This window comes from Chaetodon trifascialis, chromosome 15 (assembly GCF_039877785.1).
Source record: "Chaetodon trifascialis isolate fChaTrf1 chromosome 15, fChaTrf1.hap1, whole genome shotgun sequence".
Taxonomy (NCBI): Eukaryota; Metazoa; Chordata; class Actinopteri; order Chaetodontiformes; family Chaetodontidae; genus Chaetodon; species Chaetodon trifascialis.
The window spans coordinates 11,321,426-11,340,695 of NC_092070.1; the positions used below are offsets into that span (position 1 = coordinate 11,321,426).

Sequence of the window (19,270 nt, forward strand, 5' to 3'; positions counted from 1 at the left end):
TCTTGCAGTTACCTGCAGAAAGCCTCAGACTGTGTTTACTTGGATAATACAGTAATATTGTGTCCTACAGTGCTCTGCTCCTTCCTTAGTCTCATCTCCTTTCCTATCCTGTATCATTCTCCTTCATCACATGTATTGATAAACTGCTGCTATAAGACTGTGAGCCTGAATGGGAATTAATTTAGTCTCTCTCTTGCCGTCTGTGGAAGGAAAAATAGTTGTCTAACTGCTGAATTATTCAAAAGCAGACGTCTTTTGGCCAGTTTGAAGATATTTTAGAGATGACTGAGACTGTGGTAGCTGAAACAGAAAATATGTAAAAGCAATAAAGGGAAGAGATTTGGAGGGATGTGTTGGCTCCGGCTAACACAATTCGCTTTTGAGCTGCAACTGTTTCTGAATTTCTTGTTTCTGATGCCGAGTGCTTTTCTTCCCTGTAGAAACCTAAACTACCCACACACAGTCACATACACACAGACCAGGAGAAGTGGCTGGCTTGGTCCTTATTTCATTTACTGGTGATGTAATAGAATTTCTTTTCAGAGAAAGGTGACTTTCTGCCGGTCAGTGACAAATGAACTCTGACAGCAGAAGTGAGTGCACACACATTGCAGTTTCTAAAGCCTAATGCAGTTGATGAGGGAACGCCGAGAGGTGAGGCTTCATTTTAACTCACACTCCGCAAGAACAATACGGGGCTGTTGTTGGTCTCTGCTATTTTCTCGGGGGTTCAAGCCACAAATTCACTCCCAAGCTCCATGAGTGGCATTATTTATCTTGAATCTTTGAATTTTCTTCATCAAAAGCAACTTTTTGCTTGTGCTGTCTTCACGAACCCGTTGGTGATTTTGAACTGTGATGCAATTAGGTATGAATGATTACGCTCAGCATTGAGTGTGGTGCTTAATGCGATCAAAGAAAACAGTGCGGGGTCAGGACCTTAACTCACAAGCAATGCAGTCCGAGACCTGCTTTGACCTTAATGTTTGTAACTGCAGGCGCGTTAATTGACTAGGTGTTTGCTGGCAGCATCATTCTGGTTTACCACCAGTCAGGTCGTTAATAATTTGAGCCGAGCTGGAAGACAAAACCAATACCATCAGACTAATTTGCCTTCCTGTGTTTTGCTGGAAGCTGGCCCCTGAGGACCTGCTGGTTTGGTAATGGAGGAACAAAGAAAGTAGAGTCTGAAGTGATGTTTCTAAGTAAACCAACAGTAAAACAGGACATGAAATAAATGGATTTCAAAGTGACCTTCAGCGAGTCTGTGCTACATTGTTGAATTTGAAAGGCTTGTACAGTAAATATTTTGGAGAAAAGTTGTTTTGGAAATCAGACAACAAGCAGTTTTGTGTTGTTCATATGACCTCGTCTCCATAAAGCCAAATGACTTTACATTGAAACACACTGTGCCGTGCCATCAAATTGTCAAATCCACACTTGAGTTTTATTGTTTGTTCTAATTTATTACACACTCCTCGTCAGTTGGTCTTTTCTCCAGAATGACCTATTTCCCCCCTTTACTGTTTATCCTACTCCTACCAGTCTCCATGATTTACTTTAGTAATATTTGTCTCATATTATTTGTGTGTGTCTTTTTCAGTGCTTGGTGGCCAAGAATCCCGTGGGGTGCTGAGGAAAATCAGTGACATGCTGGAGGTCATTATGAAGAGGATGGATGCTCTGTCTAAACTGGGTAACACCACAGAAACCCACAGGCTGGATGAGCTCAGCTCGGCCCTGGACAGGTACAACATCTTGGTGTCCATTGTCTGGTTGGTTTCTAATGCCTGTCAAATGTGTTTCACTTTAGATCCGGCAAATGTAACGTGCTGTTGTGTAAGGTGTCTGAGGAAGGCTGCGTATTATCCGCACAGACATGAGGAAATTGGAGTAGACTGGTGAAAAAGCACTTTGTTCTCATTCTTTAAAAGCAATGGTACTCACTGGAGCGCTTTTCAAAAACTGTGCATCAGACATACTAAGTACAAAAGCTACACTGGAGGTATGGGGTGGGGCTGATGTGTATTTGGATAAAATTTCTATGTCTTCAATGTCAGTGACTAAATAATCTGCTGATGATAGCTATACTTAACCATCACTGTGGTCTACATCACATATAGGATGTATGCATTTGATCAATATCCTGGTTCTCTGGCTTACACAGATATGATCTAATTATTATGAAAGGCCTCTTTCTCGTGAGAGCCAGCCTGACGACTTAGGAGTCTTAACTGACCAAGGACGTTTAACTTTTTTAAATCAGCAAAACTGGAAAGTGTTGGAGTCGGTCGCTGTAGCACTGCCAGTTGTGATGGAATCATGCTGAAAGTCTGGGAAAGAGCAGCAGCTCAAAGCTGTCAAGGTCGAACTGCAGAATATTCAGTTCAGCTCTCACCTGTGTGCTAAAGGTTAAATTCATTGGCATAGCAACGGTAAGATAAAAACATGGAGGCTGAAGACATCCTTAGAGATACAGTGTGAAGTAAGGAAGCGGGCCAAGTATGGAGCCCTGGAGCATCCCAGTGGAGTAGGCGCCTGCTGTGAAAAGAGACCCGTGCTGCGGAAACCTGGTGTTGAAGAGGATGATATGTGTTGGAACAAACCCCATTCCTCTCCCTGGGCAGCTGGAGAAATGAAAGAGACTGTCATATCAAAAAAAAAGAAAAAAAAAAGAGCAGGGGTCTTGCTGCCAGCCCTGAGTTGTGGGTGCTCTATGGTTGCCGTGGCAACAGACATTTTTTTCTCGTGCCCGCACCTGCTCAGGGTTTGAGGAGAGGAAGCTCCCCTCCTGTTTCTGCCTCTGCCGCTCGTTTCCCTCCCGGACATCGCCTCCCTCTTCCTCACAGCCGGGAAATATCTCCACTGAAATCCATTTCAATAGAGCCTGCGCTGCCAAACAATAACAGTAACCACCTCTGATCATATTAAAAGGCATTGTAATAACATTTGCAATTTAGTCCGGCCTCTGTGTAACTGCTGCCGACTACAAATAATGAACAATGACAGAAGAGGTGCCACACCTCACCTGACCTGACTTTTCAAAAGCCTGGGGGGAGATATTTATTGTACTCCTGCCAAATCTCCGCATGCCATTATTTTTATCTGCGGTTTCATATTACACTAACAGAATTTAATTTTCTCCACAAAATGCCCCGTGGATATACTCTCAGTCATATAGTTCTGTCATTTAATTGGCTTCTTAGGGAGTAAACTGCAAATGCTACAGTGACAAAGGCCAAATAGTTTTAAAACCAACTTGGTGGTTAAAATGTACCTCATGCTGATACTTCTTGGCTGTATTTTATGTCACTCAGGTGATTAAAAAACTCTGTATGGCTCAGGGTCAGGGTTGACCCCGGAGATCAGTGTGAGATCTTTACGCGGGAAAAGCTTTGCCCACCTGGTATATCGTTAAAAAGCAATTAGATTGTCCTCATGCTCTTCAACAGCAGACAGACTCACGCGGGTCCCTGCAGTGTAAATATGCGATGGCTCAGTCTGAGACCAGGACTGTGTCTGCTGTAACAGACAGCCGAAGCTTTTGTGCCACTGCATAACAATCATTGCTGTGTGTGTGTATTTTCCTGTACCGGAGCGTCTGTGTAATTGGCAATTAATTTGTGCTGACCTGCTCCTCTAAAGGATAGAGGAGAACAGAAGAGAAGGTTTGGCCACCACTTGCCTCCTGGGCGCAACTTGGAAAAATGTAATTGGGGTTTAGGATTATGTTAAGTTATGCATATAAGCATGCTTAGCTTACTTTCCCCTGGCACACGCACAGAAATACACGCTGCCTCAATGAAATCAGAGTTTTATTGCTCGATCTTCATCTGGCTCAGCAATGCTCCGTTCGTTGCTGTGAGTTTCCTGAGTTTACATATTCAGAGCTGTTTAATGAGAAATGTAAATCCCAGCAAAACTACCACACAACAAGAGAAGCTCATTAAAATCATTCATTGGAGTGTTTGTTTCCATGTAAAACAGGGCAATGATACGGTCGTACGACGAATGAATGCCGGTTGATTATAACACATGCAGTTGCGCGCATCATTAAAGTCATGCGTTGATGTGCAGAAGTTGAGGTAAAGGTTTACTTTTGATGATATCCAGTGGGCCTGAATATGTGTTGAGTTGAGCAGAGACGAGGATCACGCTGCAAAAGACTTTCCACCATTTTAATGGGATCCACCAGTAACTGCAAGCATAAAGTATTTACAAGCTTTCCTCTTGCAAAATTCAACCAGCGAGTGCAACACACACTGTTTTCCAAATGATGATCGCTACTAAATATTTACGAGTGCCCAAACTCAGTGTGACAGTGTAACATCATAAACAAATGCAAATCAAATAAAAGGAGTTTCTTTCCAAAAAAAATCACCAAAATAAAAGCCTCCACCCAGTCACTTAGGGATTTTAGAGAAATTTACAACTTTAGGTTGGAGTGCTGAAACAATTAATTGAAAACTCATTTCCAACTGTTTTAATAATCAATTGTTTTCTCTATTTGTAATTTTTTTTCTCTTTCCTCTTTTTGTGAATAAGCGTTAGTTATGGTGACATCTACAAGGATCACCAGCAATTTTGATAATCGATTAATTTTGTAAGTAATATTTCAAGCAAAAAATGCCACAAATTCACTGGTTCCAAATGTTTTCCACTATTTCCTGACGTTAGACCCAACAGTTAACAGATGCATTTAGAAATGAATCTTTGGATTAATCAACGATGAAGATCATTACTTGCTGCACAGAAAATGACAATTACAGTCAACCTGACTTTTAAACTTCAGATTTTTTTTTTTTTTTGACAACAAATAGAATATTTTTTCTGTCTCAAGAATATTTTATAGTTCATTGCATAAATCCATTAGCCGCTAATGCAGCTTCCCGCAGTGCATTTCTCAGGCGTCTTTCCTTTGACTGTACAGAAAGGTAGTTACACAGGCAGAAACATTTGGAAAGCTATCTCTTCTCCTTTGGTGTTTGCACCTTGTAGAGCAGTTAATGTGCCAAGGGCTTGTTTCTGGAAAGACTGCACATATTGTAGCAAGCCTTGGAATATATTTTGATGAAATTGGGCTCCGGGGACTGACGTTCTGGACTGAACAAAGTTTCAGATCATTTGCTGGTGCTCTGTTTCATAGACATGTTACAGATTTCCAAAATCTCTCGGAACTGTAGCGCTGCACTGTGATGAATATTATAAATGCTCTTCTTCTTCTTCTTCTTCTTCTTCTTCTTCTTCTTCTTCTTCTTCTTCTTCTTCTTCTCTTTATTCCCTCTGAGTTTCATCCCCCATATCTCCTTCTCCTTAGTAAATATTGGTTCCTGATTGTTTTGCAAACAGCTTCCAGGCCACAGAGGTCAAGTGCAGTGAAACACATTTGCTAACAATCTAATTGTCTTCTGTTTTTATTTCCCCCGGGGTCCCGCTTTAATATTCCGAGTTACTTTTTTATCTCGACAAATAAATTATCTGTCAGTGTTTAAAAGCTTTTTCGATTTCACGCCTCAAGTTCTAGACAATTAGCATTTCTTCCACTACTTCACACTCACTGTGAAGGGTGGAAAACAACAAATACGGCTGGATGAAGGGAAGCTATAAAAGAAAGATAGTGTTTCTTTTGAAGGTGCCTGATGGCAGTTTGAAGAGAATTATAGATGGTTGTTGCTGGCATATTTTTAGATAATCTCCTATTCTTTGTATGTGTCTGTTTGTGTTTGTGTGTGCCGTGCGTGATCAGGATTCAGCCCATAGGGTTAGTGGAGCGGATTCAGGCCATAGCCCAGAACATGTCCGACTTGGCAGTGAGGGTGGAGCAAATCCTACAGCGCAGCATGGCCAGCAATAGAGGTATTTGAAACACACACATACACACACACACACACACACCAGCCAGCCCTTCAGATGAATCCCCCCCCGTCCATCTCAAATCCATTCAATCTGCAGACACTTCTCCTCTAAGCCCGACTGTCAAACCTGGATCCAGTCTAACACTTGAATGCACAATTTATGTCTAACGTGCTCTTGCTGGTTGATCATATAGAACATGACAGACATTATTCACGCGACATTACCCGTTCAAGTAGCAAGCCGCTCTTTGTGTCAGGGTGGGAGACCTCCTATGCAGCACAGTGCTCCTCTGTTGTTGCCTTATCATAACCACGCGAATGAAGGATGCTTAAATCATACTGATGAATTGCTACCTAGTTAATGGGATCCAAGCCTGTCTGCTTTCTTTATTAGCCTTCACTCTCAATTTCTTTATTGGGCACAGAATGGAAATCAGACAGTGCAATTTAATTCACTATTCAACTCCTCTCCTGTATCGACTACATTGCACTTTATGACTCTTCAGCTCACTGTCTCATTAAAGTAGCGTCAGGTAATTTGTCTGTTGTCATAATGTATGATATTATTTAAAAAGAGGTTGATCTAGACCCGGCTAAGTTTTGTCAGTGACAGGCTATAGCGCTTTTCATCGTGAGAGGTCCGTCGTTATCACACTAATCAGACAGAATGGCTGGCAGTTGGTTGTCCGTGGTTGCGCTCTGTGACACTTGGCGGGATGCTGGCCGAGGAGCTGCAACTGCTCCTTTAATTAGCCCTGCTAGTGCTGGGAGAAGAAAGAAGGGAAAAGGAAGGAGAGCAATAGAAGAGACAGGAAAGATGGGAAGAGAAGAAAAACAGGGAGCAAGAAGAGAAATCCAGCGAGTGGGATGGAACAGAGACCAGCCATTCAGCAGGGGAGGCCAAGCCTTTACAGGAGCTTGTTAGCTCCTTGTTATCTCTATTCTCTAATGTATCTCTGCTCACCCTAAAGGCACGAGGATATATGCTCTAATGTAAAAGACGATCAGACTTAAGGCGTGGGGGAAATGCTGTAAAGACCTGTTTGATAAATGATCAATCGAGAGGCTCAAAGCCCAGTGATTCTATCTATTCATACTTATCAGTTGTATGCAGCTCTCTGATATATCAACAGAATTTCTAGATAATGGAATAAAGTAATACACAACATGATTTAAACAACCAAAAACACAGTTAATACTCTGGATGTACTTTGCCAGCTTGTTTTTTTCACCCTCCTCTTTTTGTTTGACTTTTGTTTTCTATGTGCTGACTGAAAAAAAAAAATCCAAACAACTTTTTTGCTGATTTGTGAGGTCTCTGTGTGTGTAGGCTTTGAAAAATACCCTGCATTTTTCTTTTCTCCAGTTAGGGATGGAACATTAGGACAATGTGAGACTCCTAAAGATCCCCGTTATCCAGACTGTCCCAGCAAGATGGATGTAAGTCTTCAGATCTCACTTTAAGTCCTAGCAATTTTACGCACAGAGCAAGCATCACGTTGTCCTCTCTTGGTGGTTCACCTTGATGCAACATGAATTTTGTATATTAAGATAAGAGGATATATAAAGGCTCCTCGTAGAGAGCCGGGTTGTCTGAGCAACAAATTCTGACTGACAGCAAGGAACACCAAGAATGAAAATAGTAATGAAACAAGGTCAAGTAGCAAAATAAACATTACAGCATGTTGAAAAGGCTGTTAATTAACATGTATTGAAATTAGTGAGGAATTGGAAAAAAAAAAACATTTTGGAGACAAAAGGTGTGAAAACCATGCACCATCTGTTCAGTATATAGCTGCAGCTAAGAGGTGCGCATTAACAGTCTACCACGTGTACAAATACAGCATATGTAAAGAAAAAAAACATTCATGTATAAGGTGCATTGTTGTTTATTCTGTCATCCTGTTTATGGACAAAGTTAGCTTCTATGCATAAGTCAATCAGTCACACACTATATGGATGCACTGTATACATGTAATATGTACTAATTACAGACTGTTCTATTCTGTGTTGGGTGTACAGCCCACCTGCTTTGATATAACCGCACAGTTTCAGGCATTTCTGAACAGAAAACAGTTTCAGATCTGTCGGCAGAAAAAAGAAGACTCTCTACCCTGTGGGAGTAAGATGGATGTTACTTGAGCTCACCAAATAAAGGGTCGGACATGTCATCTGCGATGGAGCTCAGGAAAATCCTCGCCTCCCTAAAAAAAAAAAGCCACCACCTCCTGAAAACCATCTAGCCTAAAGTTAGTTCAGCCTAATAGCAAAGCCAGACTTTTTCATTATTTCATTATCCTGTCTGGTTCCTAAACTTGGATGTCCACCACCAGCAGCCCACAAAGAAAAATGTTAAAGCCATAGACGCTTGACCCAGAAAGCAAATCATTAATGAAGGCAATGGATCTTTCTTTCTGTGCATGTAACCCATAATAAAGGACCAGAGGCGTCAAATTGAAGTTGAAGTTAAACTGTGACAGCGAAGTGCCGATGCGCTGTTCCACAGGTTCACCTTTTGTCAGTTTCAAAATGATGGGAGGACCTTAGAGATGGACTTTAAAGAAACTCTTGTGACACCTTTTTACCTCTTTTAATGTAAAAGTTTGCTAATAATGAAGTTGTGCTCCAAAGGAGTATTCTTGACATTTTTGAGAGACAACCGTCTCTTTGCCTTCCAGTGGATGCGTGCTCGTTGGACCTCAGATCCTTGCTATGCCTTTTATGGTGTGGACGGCTCCGACTGCTCCTTCCTTGTCTACCTGAGTGAGGTGGAGTGGTTCTGCCCCCCACTGGCCTGGAGGAACCAGACTGCCACACCCACCTTGAAGCCTCCGCCCAAGAGACAGGTAACACGACATTTCCTCATCGTTCCACAACAACACAGTTAGCTGGAGAGGAGGGTGGGAACAGAGCACGACAGCAGACTAGTGCAATTCCTCAAAAGCACAAGCAGTCAATCTGTTCCTCACATCTGTTCATCTCGCGAGGAGAAGATCATGGGGAGAAATTATGAAAATCTCTCAGTTAAAATGTTTGCTGGCAGTGAGAGGGACCGGCTGATGACTCGGTTGAAGAGGCACATAGTAGTCTACATTCTTCACAGGTGTCAAGCGTTTAACAACGACAAGGAATCTGAAGGAAAGGAGAAATAGAAAGAGCAGAATGCTAAACATCAAGGTACCGTAAAAAAAAATCTGCTGCTGTAGATTCGGTAGCTTGACGCTGATGCTACAGAGCTGCTCGTCATCTTATCTTTATTGCTTCATTTTTTGATAAGCAGATCTTGGGAGAATCTAAACACCCAACTGCACTCTGTCTCTCACAGGGCGCTGGCTGTCAGCCCCAGTTTTCACTGCTGTTTGCCTCCCTGCATCGTTTCATTTTTAATTTCAGCGCCGTGCGCATGATGCGTTCGGCTTACAATCGCTCCTCAAGGTCTATCCCACTGTTCGCCTCCGTTTCCTCCTCCCCGTCTCTCCCCAGAGTAACGCACAGCCGGCATGGCGGGCCCTGATGTGAATTCACTCCGCAGCTCTACCTTCTGCTCTAATTGCCAGCTTGAGTTCACTGAGACTAATCCCAAGGCTTCCCTCGGGTGCTCTGCATTTTGCTGTGCCGTACACAAGTTGCTCTTGAGAGCAATAATTCACCTGCATTGCGAGAGTACAGTTCAGCTCTGCATATTGATTTTACCTCAGAGAGCATCTCAGTTTCTTTCACAGTATGTGTGTTTGAGAGACAGTTTGTATGCATCGGTTTCTCTTCTGTATTTTTATAAGTCCTCTGTGCTCCCCCGTGCACTTACTCCATTGATTAATACTCACATGCTGGTATTGCGCTGTGATGCAGTGATTATAGTGGGCAGAGGAAGAGATGTAAAATGAGAGCAGGCTCTTTATGAGGATGATCCAGGAATCCCTCAGGCAACCTATCTGATACGAGCAGATAACAGGATGTGACAGGCTTTCTGTGCTCTTTATACTGTCTTAACTACCTCCAATGACAATGTGTAAAACAGCCTTATAATATCTATGCAGTTGGAGCTCTTTTTAGTATCCAAACCCTTCTGCTTTAGGCCAATTATAAACCTAAATACCAGCCTGTTCTATGTTATTTTCAGGTGTAGAACCTCTGCACAAGATTCACATAAAGACGCGAAACACTGGTTTATGAAAAGGCCACATGCAGAAGTTCTCTGAATCCTTTCCAATGATTGTTTTTACTTCTCCTGTCATCCAGGCTGCTTTCCAGTCTGACATCGGCACTCTCCTGGAGCAGGTGGGCACCGGGAAGGAATCACTGAGCTTCATGAAGAGACGCATACGCAGGCTGGCGGCACAATGGGCCTCCGCTGCTCGACGGCTGGATGACAAGCTCCGCAGCCACTGGAGAGAGCAGAAAAGGGTGAATATGAGGCATTGTTCACACGCTGGAGGATGAAAGTGGAGGATAAGAGAACAAGCCTGTGTTGTGATTTCATCTTTTCAAAGTGTTGTGGCTGTGACTGCAGATGATGAGCCAGTAAAAAGGGCTTTGCTCAGTTTCAACAGATTTCCTTTCTTGTTTTGTTCTATGACTCTGGAAACATATTCTTCAGCTCCTAATTTGACATAAATCCATCTGTCTAGGCATTGAAGAGAAAAAAAAAACAGGATGTTTTGGATCAAACAGTTCTGAGAAAGCCAGACAGTCCTTTAATGCCCACATGCCGGGCTGTTACCAGAACAGCTGTGACATTTTGTTGGACTAACGTTTTCTTCTTTTATCCCCGGCTACCCGGCGTCAATCGCAGAGTGTTGAGGAACAGACATAAGTAGATAATGATGCAGAGGAACTCCTAGCAGGCATTGATTAGCTCTGGTGCACATTCCCCTCTAACATTTACAAGGGCATTTCCGCAAAGTGTCTCAGAGTTCAGCCTGCTGGAGCAGACGTGTGAAGAAATGGCGATAATTTTAGGTCCCTTCTATTGTATATATTAAAGCTTTTACGAAATACTGTCACTGAATACTGCTACTTGGAAGGTAGTATCCCGAAAAGCATCCTCAGGATGGGCGATACACAGTAAATGTTAAATGTCTATCACTTATGTTGGATGAGATATTCTATATCATGCAGACCATCCCACTCTCAGGGAAGTGTACTGTTCCACGCTGCTACACTTTCATCCTTTAATGGTCGAGTTACTGCCTTTTTGTGGCTGTGTGATGTGCTGATGACACAGTGATTTGTTTGGTGCTGAAATGTTCTTCTTTTGCTGCCTGTGGGGTGCCAGCCGTTTTCTTTTGCCTTTGATTGCTCTGTTTTTGTTGGTCCAGAGTAGACTGCAGGGGTAAGAATAACCAAGTGGTGGTTGACACAGTCAGAAATTCCACCAGTCGATCTGTTCGCTTTGTTTCAGACCTGCAGAGATTAGAGAATAATCTGTATGATATGTCGCCGTCACGCTCAAAATAGACAAACTCCACCAGAGTTGCCACAGTCCTGGTGAATAATGTGCGCAGCTCTCAGTGTGGCTCTCTGCCTTATCCACTCTACACATCCATTTATGTACGTATAAGGTTTCTTATCACTGCCTGACATGTGGGATCAGTTACGCTGACAAACACATGACTAATGCTATGAAATCTTGGCACACACAATAACAACCTATACGTGACTCAGAGTATTTTCGCATCCACACTGTAGGTGAGCAACTGTCTCTTGTGAGTCCCCCAACACAATGGAAGGATAATACTAAATTGCTGGAGTCAAATGATTGGTAAAATGATGTCATATTATAGTTAAGTTGCTCTTTTCAGCATTAAATCTGATTCAAACTCAGCACTCTAGTAGAAACATACTGTGCACTCAACACAAACGAACAGCACTGCAGGGAGACAATGTACAGAAACCAACTCATTTGCATTTGTATAACATGATTCATTATGAAAATAAAAATGCAACCTTAGTTAGGGCACTTCAAGTTTATTTCGCCTGAAGCCCCTTCATCTTTGGCCCTTTTTCTACACATTTGCATGCATGCTGTGTCCAAATCTGCATAGAGTATTATATCATGGCTGGGTGTAATTATAGGTAGGTCTGCTCATAGTGATGTGGCTCAGCATTGTATTTTAGATGTCATTTTCACCTAGTCATATTGCTCATGTGGACAGCTTTCCACAAATCCCTCTGAAGCTGAAAAGAGGCTTGATACTCCACAAGCTTAAATGAAACATGAGGAATGAAAGAGATTCATTTGTAGTGTTTTGCTTCGTCTAAACTAGCTGACAGGATCCTGGCGTTCTGCCATGCGTGCGTGTCTAGTTTGATCAGGTTCTTTCATCGGCCAGTTTTCAGCTGGATAAATCAAAGCCCATTCTGTAAATAACATTACGCTCTTCCCAAATGCCTGCTTCTTCCCCACTGAGAGGAGGGCTTTGTTTATTGTAATGGTGTGTTTGACAGTAATGGTTACTGTCCATTAACCAGACCCTGCAGGCTCGGCTTCCATCGCTGAAACACTGAGTGCTGTTGAGAGAACAGACATGGACAGATTTGTGGAGAAGAGAGATATTTTATGGACCTGTCTCTCTTCTCTGCTTCCTCCTCTGCCTTGCTGTTCTCAGTTTCTTCTCGTGTTTGAGTTACTCTGTACTCGGTGTCCATGTGATGTTTGAGTCATGACTCATTAGTGATGTGATGGTCATATTCAATCAGGCTGTACTGAAAGCACAATGGCTTGAACATGATGACTTACTTTGTGTTTAGGACACGATAATGAAGGTAAAATGATGCATGCGCTTCTAACTCAGTCCAACTGAAATTGCATGTTTGTTTCATTTCCCCTGCTACAGCGCACGCATCTGCTCTGGAAAGCGCACACAAATAAGAATGCACAGAAACCAAAAGGCAGAAATCCATTTATTTTTTAGTTTGCTTAGTGATATGATAGACAGAGCTCCTATCTTTGCATTAATCTTTCAAAACACTGTTCTGCATCTGTGTGGATGGAGAACCTGCTTCCATATAACCAGTAACATCGGCTCATTTGAAACCATATTCGCGTAAAGCAGTGAGTCACACAGACAGCAGCCTGCTATACAACACAGTGACTCTGAACAACAGCCACATTATCTTTAATGCTTAACTTTCCTTCTTATCTAACTCGCAAACATCACACATCCTGCACCAAACAAACATTCACAGGAGGAAATTGCGCTGCTAATGTCATTTCCAGGCTAGATGGCCAATTAGCTGCTCATCTGCAGCACAGTAAACACCATGTGCTTTAAATGTACCTGCAAATGTCACTTTGGTCCATTTAGATTCAGGCGTCATCATGACTCTTCAGTGCCACCGTAGGAAACATACCGTCTGCCCACGGCTTGTAAGCTATACTTTGTTTATCCAAAGCATGTTGAATCAAGGGCAACTGGACTCATTGTGATTCCTCTGGACTTCAAGCGTCGTACCAGCCTTGGGCCTTGTTTTTGTTCTACTTACACTGTTCAATGATTCTCCTTCTTTTTCATTTTTTTACTTTGTTCTTTCATTCTGTCAGTGTGTGGTGAGTCAAAAGTCATTATGTCCAAATACAAAACTACAAAAAGCCTTACCCTCCCCGACCGAATGGAGATTTCTGTCTGACCACATTTGGCATTGTTGCTGAGGTGGAGAGTTTTACATCTGACATGTGGTGCTCATATGTGTGGACAGCACCGCAGGCTGAACAGCTTGGTGCCTCACACACAGGGGAAATCCATTGTGTCAGCAGCATAGGAAATGAATTTTTGAATTAGATTGGTATGTGGTATATTGAGCCATTTCTAGTTATAAGATTTAAAACTGAAAACCCAATTTAGCTCAGTCAGATGCATCCTGCCAGCCAGTGAGACATAGGGAAAGTCTAGATGCTAATAGAGCTCGACACCATTTTTTTTAAAGCAGGCCTTGTCGATATAAAATGAAACATGAATATGCATCTGTACATTCATACAGTGTGCAAACAGGCATCGAAAGGGTTCATGTTGATATCTACTAGAAGAGCTGTCACGCTCCTAAACAAACATGAATAAATGTATGGTCTAGTAAATGAATCAAATTGTCTTTGAAAGTTTTTTTCAAGTCAAAAGTAATTGAAAAAATGCCATCTGTTGAGAAATCTAATTTCATTACATATTTAACAGCCTGGAAATTCCACCCTTCCCCATCACAATTAAACGGCTCGTGTATCGTTCTGCATATCAATTAGCCCTCAGCAGGTCAATTTTCATTTCAACTCCACGCACAGTATGATTGTCTTTCTTGGGAGTTGTGTTGGTTTGAGTATGCTGTCACTCTGCTCTCTGGCTTTCATTGTACTCCATTGCATTTAAAATGTGACATCACTGATCCATGCCAAATATCTGAATTTATTCATATGTGAATCCTTTGAAGCGTTTTGTGGAAATCGCTCTCACAAAATCTCAATTATTCACTGTGCAGCATTGGTGACTGTATTAATCCAAACCTCTAAAATTGCTGAATATAATGGCTTCTTCTCTACAACAACACTGCACAAAGTGTTTACCATAAACACCACACTGCAGTGCGCTCTGCTCTCCTGCCTTGACTTTTCTCGCTTGTCCTTTCAGATTCTCGTTCACGTGGGCTTTCTAACAGAGGAGTCTGGGGACGTCTTCAGTCCCAAGGTGCTGAAGGGGGGTCCTCTGGGTGAGATGGTGCAATGGGCTGACATCCTCACAGCCCTCCATGTGCTGGGACACAATCTCAAGATCTCAGTTTCTCTCAAAGAGCTGCACGGGTAAGCTCAGATTTGACTTTTTCCTCTCTTATCCGGTTATTCTCGAGCTGCAGGCAGGACTGCTGAAGTCATTGGACAATGCTCAGCTTTTCCTGGTGATCTTTGAGGCAGGAATCTTCTGTCCTTTTCCCAAAGTGCAAACCATTAACAACTCTCGTGGCTTATTTTGTTGAATGAAAATGCTTTGTTGTCCATTCTGCAACTGATGAGCAGCCCCAACCGCTGAGCTGTTTCAACACACACTGTTTTCGATCACCTTTGGCCACACCGAGATAAGCTATCTCTCCTTCCTGCACAGCGCCGTTTCAGCCTGAAGGCTTGACAGCTTCTCTACAGTTTGTGCTGCTCCATCCTGCAGCAGCTCACTGACTCCGGAGCGATAACCGGCTCGATGCTCGTCATCACAAACAGAAGTGCTTATACCAGTGGACACACACACACTCGCAGTTTCATCTAAAAATATAGGACTATTGATTGTCACACAAGCGTGTTCAGAAAGCAGACGGGTCCAGTCCTGTCTTGGACTTTTCTCGTCACTGTGATCTTTCAGAGGTGCTTTACGCTGGCTGCTCGGGAAAATTACTATGTACAAGACGAGATTTGCTGTCGATTCTTTTCTGCCAGTGCGTGGTGCGAAGCTAGACCAGACAGGCGGGCGGTAACATGCGCTCATTATTGAGCTCTCTACCGTATGTGTCCATTGCTGTAGGGAACAGGTAAGAGCATGGATGAGTTAGAGCTGCCCTTTGATCTTAAATTTTGGACTGCAAAGAAAGCTGCTTTGATATGAACAGACTAGGTAGATCAGTGAGATGGGGAAGATGCTGCAGAGGGAATGCTTGTGCTGCCCGTGTTATTATTTACCCCAGTAATTGGTGTCATGGCGTATTGAAACACTTGCGGTCTGCCTCCATTGGGAACACCATCAGAAATGTTTAGAAAATTGCACAAGTTCTGACAAAGACTCACAAAGATACAACCGCCAGGCTTAGGGCGGATACTTTCCAATAACTGAATATAGCCCATATATGTGTGTGTGTTTGTGTGCATGCTACAGCAGTGAGAGAGATTTCATTGGTGTATGATGTATATTTGTTTAAGTGTGCAGTGGCGTTCCATTAGGGCTGACATTGGCCTCTGTTCATGAGGAAATGAAATGTTCAGCCTTAGAGAAAATATAATAGAGGGCTGGAATTGAAGTCAAGTGGCTTTATCAGGCTCTGACCATATTCTTTTGCAGCTCGCAGCTCCGCAAAACACAACCCAGCATACATATCCCAGTCTTTTTCATGAGGTTCTTAAATTGGCCGGTTAATGGCAGATGCTGAACGTTCATAAATCCCCCTTTCTGTAACTATTAATGAAGAGAAAAAGGGAACATTTCTCTCCTTCCCTTACTCTTACTCTCCCACATGCTATTAAATTGACAGATCGTTATGTGGGTTGTGCTCCCACAGATTCCCTCAGGCTTGTATCTATTTACATTTCCTACTCTTCACTTTCCCACCCAGGCTCTGGAAAGGAGCTTAGTATCACTGGATGGCCTACTGTGGTTCTTATGTGGCCAGGATTGGTGATATGCTTAACCTTTTTTCTCTGATAGACAGATTAGCCACGCCGGGATCTCAGTTACAGTGGGAGTCAAGCTGTTGGTTTGCATCACATAACTGCCTCTAATTGGCAACATTCATGCTCTCCGGTGGCTTCTTTGAGGAGCTCTTTGGCTGGCGTCTCCCTTTGCTGTCTTGCTTTAGACAAATCAGTTCTGCTCACACATCCCCCCTTCAGCCAGTCTTTTCTCTACAGCAATATCTGTAGCTTGTTTTTCCTGCAGATACTCCACTGAGGTGCTGTCTCTGAACAAAGACGTTTTTCTCTTTCCACACACTGCAAAATGTTCTCAAGGGATACGCTGATGCAGCATGGTTGTGATTGTGCAATTAATCTAATTGCAATTACTACACAGAAAGAAAACACTTGAAGATCCTCTCTCTTTATATATAGGATTCAAAAACACATCAGAATTAATAAGAATATTTTGTATTAATTATTAATTGCTTTGGCACAATACTTTGTACAGACATATAAGGTTCCCACATGATGTATCCCGCTCAGGACAAATTATAACAGCTGTTGTAATCCCCTGACTTTTCATTTGTGGTTGCCATCAGGCCAAAAGTTTCATTTGTCCAAACTGGATTATGACCAAATTCCTGTAAAACTAGTGACATGTGACAAAGTGAGAGTATTATCCATCAATCATTTCCACTCTCCTGCGAGAGGGAGCGCTCCAATAATAGAAGAACAAGAGAAGTGCAGTCATTTTTCCTGGGCTTTACTGTAATTGAGGTGGAGAGTGAAGTGTTGTGACATCATCCCTGTCTGTTCTGTAACACTGCCACTTGTCGCACACCGAGGGGAGGGTCCTACGGCAGTTTGCAGAGCGGTAAAGACAGCTGACACTTCCGCTCGGGGATCTACCCTCGGCTCCTTCCCAGAGCGACGCGGATAATTAGCCGGCGACAGAGCATGGCGTCTCAGCACCTGAGGATCCGCGGATGGAGGAGGGGGACAGAGCGAGAAAACACAGAGAATAAGGAGGGTGGAGGTGTACAGTAGCTACAGCCTGTCAAGTTAGGCATGTTCTCTCAGCTCAGTGGAGAAGAAGTGCACAGACACACACACACACACACACACACACACACACACACACACACACACACACACACACTGTCACCCTGTAGTCTTGCGATGCAGAGATAATCTGAGGAAACCAGTGTTTTAGTGCTCAGCCCTCACAGTCTCACACAGAATGGGTCCACTCACACTCTGTCTGTCTGTCTGTCTGTCTGTCTGTCTGTCTGTCTGTCTGTCTGTCTGTCTGTCTGTCTGTCTGTCTGTCTGTAATCTCACCGTTTTTCCACACTGCTGTATCCCAGGCTCGCACACTTTCTTATTCTCTGGTTTGACACGTGCCGCTGTGCGTAGACATTTTGCCGATGGCCGTTCCATATCAATTATGCCAAGCGGGACTTCTGAGCAGTTGACAGAGCACATTAACGCAGTCACCAGGTTATTTCACCTTGTTTCCCCTTGCAAACATGTGAAGTGATGACAGGCGTGTGTAGGCCAGGGTGAAATAAGAAACTTGAAATCAAAGCTCCAGCAGGGAGCCTTATCATACTGCCAGTCTCAGGTTGTGGTGATGCACTCTCAGCCCGCAGCCTCCTGATTGATGTGCCTTTGTTTCTGTGCATTGAGATGGAAAGCAAAACAGCAATATTGTGAAGAACAACCAGAGCAGGAGAGATAACATAAGGATTTGTCTACAGGACAGCAGTGTTGGAAAGGGGGCTAATTGAGGTTAACATTGCGGTGCCTGGTTTGTGTGATATTCCTCAATTTTGAATACTATAGAGCCTTAAGTTGCCTAAAAAATAACCTTGGACGATGTTTCATATTCAATCACAGGGCTCAGCGCTTTTCTTTTGTTTGTTTTTAAAGATTTTAAAACCAATTTTCAGGGGTTTTATGTCCCTACACACCCAAAACTGTTGCAGCATAAGGATACTGTTTACCACAGTTTAAGAAAATTAGGTCCTCTTGTGATGTTGACAGCTCAGAAAGTGCTGCTAGAGTAGAAGGAGGAAAATGCGAAGAAAACACAAATGAATTACTGATTTCACGTTTCAGTCCCCCATAGTTAGAAAAACCCACAAAAATCAAATCAGAATTCATCCCAGATGTTTGTATTGTTGATGGTTTTTTTCCTCATAAATCTAGATGCATTTCATTTTCTTTACTTAATAAGAGCTGAAAATAATGAGCCCTAGTTATTCTTCATACATCTAGCTGTTCAAAAGGAAATAAGACAGTGTTGTTCCTACGCTGCTATAGCCAAGATTTTCACAAGCTGTTTCAAAATGAAATTTGCGCCAGATTTCGCACATCAAAGTGGCACATCAGCTGTATCTGATCATACCAGCGTCAACATCTGAGTTTTTATCTCCTCCTGCTTTCCTGCTGTCTCAAGTGGTCGATTAGCATGCAGACCCCACTCCCTCTGCTTCACAAACAGTGGCACATCAACCTTCCTCTCTGCCCATGTCATTGCCCTCATGCTGCGAGCCTTCTCTGCAGCTGCCCTGCAGCCCTCAGTAAACTCCTTGCCCCCAGCCTCAGCCCCTTGGAATCTCCCTCAGCCAATTCCCCTCCCTGCTGGACATATGCACCCTTCCTTTAAGAAGTAATGCAGTGTGACTATGGAGTCTCTTACACTAGTTTGTTGCTCTGGCTCTCTCCCGTTCCCCAAACTGGAGAGTTGCCATGGTGCCAGCGGCTCGCTGTGAAACACAGAAATTGTGCCAGATGGTGGTTCTCAAGTGGTGTCCAGAAATGCACGCAAATCTTGCACCTTTTGTTCTTCTCTCTGCAGTCCCTCTGTCAAAACGTATGTCTCCTCTCATTCTGAGCAGGTCATCAAAGTCACTTTCATAGTGTGCTTAAAGGACCCGTGAGTAGGATTTAGGGGCCACTACTGGCAGACATGGAATATGAATTCCGAAGCATGTTTTCATTAGCGTATAATCACCTGAAAATAAGAGTTATTAGAATGAGCCCTTTATATCTA

The 19,270-nt window shown here is 43.0% G+C and overlaps 2 protein-coding genes across 2 annotated transcripts in view; one reads left to right on the forward strand and one right to left on the reverse strand.

Moving 5' to 3' along the window:
• The window catches only part of LOC139344013 (uncharacterized), a 62,035-nt gene that overhangs the window by 22,958 nt on the left and 19,807 nt on the right, over positions 1 to 19,270 (reverse strand). The window lies entirely within an intron of this gene.
• The window catches only part of LOC139344014 (alpha-1,6-mannosylglycoprotein 6-beta-N-acetylglucosaminyltransferase B-like), a 54,720-nt gene that overhangs the window by 10,746 nt on the left and 24,704 nt on the right, over positions 1 to 19,270 (forward strand). The window contains exons 3-8 of the mRNA XM_070981898.1: positions 1,604 to 1,748; positions 5,747 to 5,856; positions 7,222 to 7,295; positions 8,534 to 8,701; positions 10,095 to 10,259; positions 14,471 to 14,640. Coding sequence (XP_070837999.1) covers positions 1,604 to 1,748; positions 5,747 to 5,856; positions 7,222 to 7,295; positions 8,534 to 8,701; positions 10,095 to 10,259; positions 14,471 to 14,640 — 832 coding nt within the window. The remainder of the gene's footprint in view (positions 1 to 1,603; positions 1,749 to 5,746; positions 5,857 to 7,221; positions 7,296 to 8,533; positions 8,702 to 10,094; positions 10,260 to 14,470; positions 14,641 to 19,270) is intronic.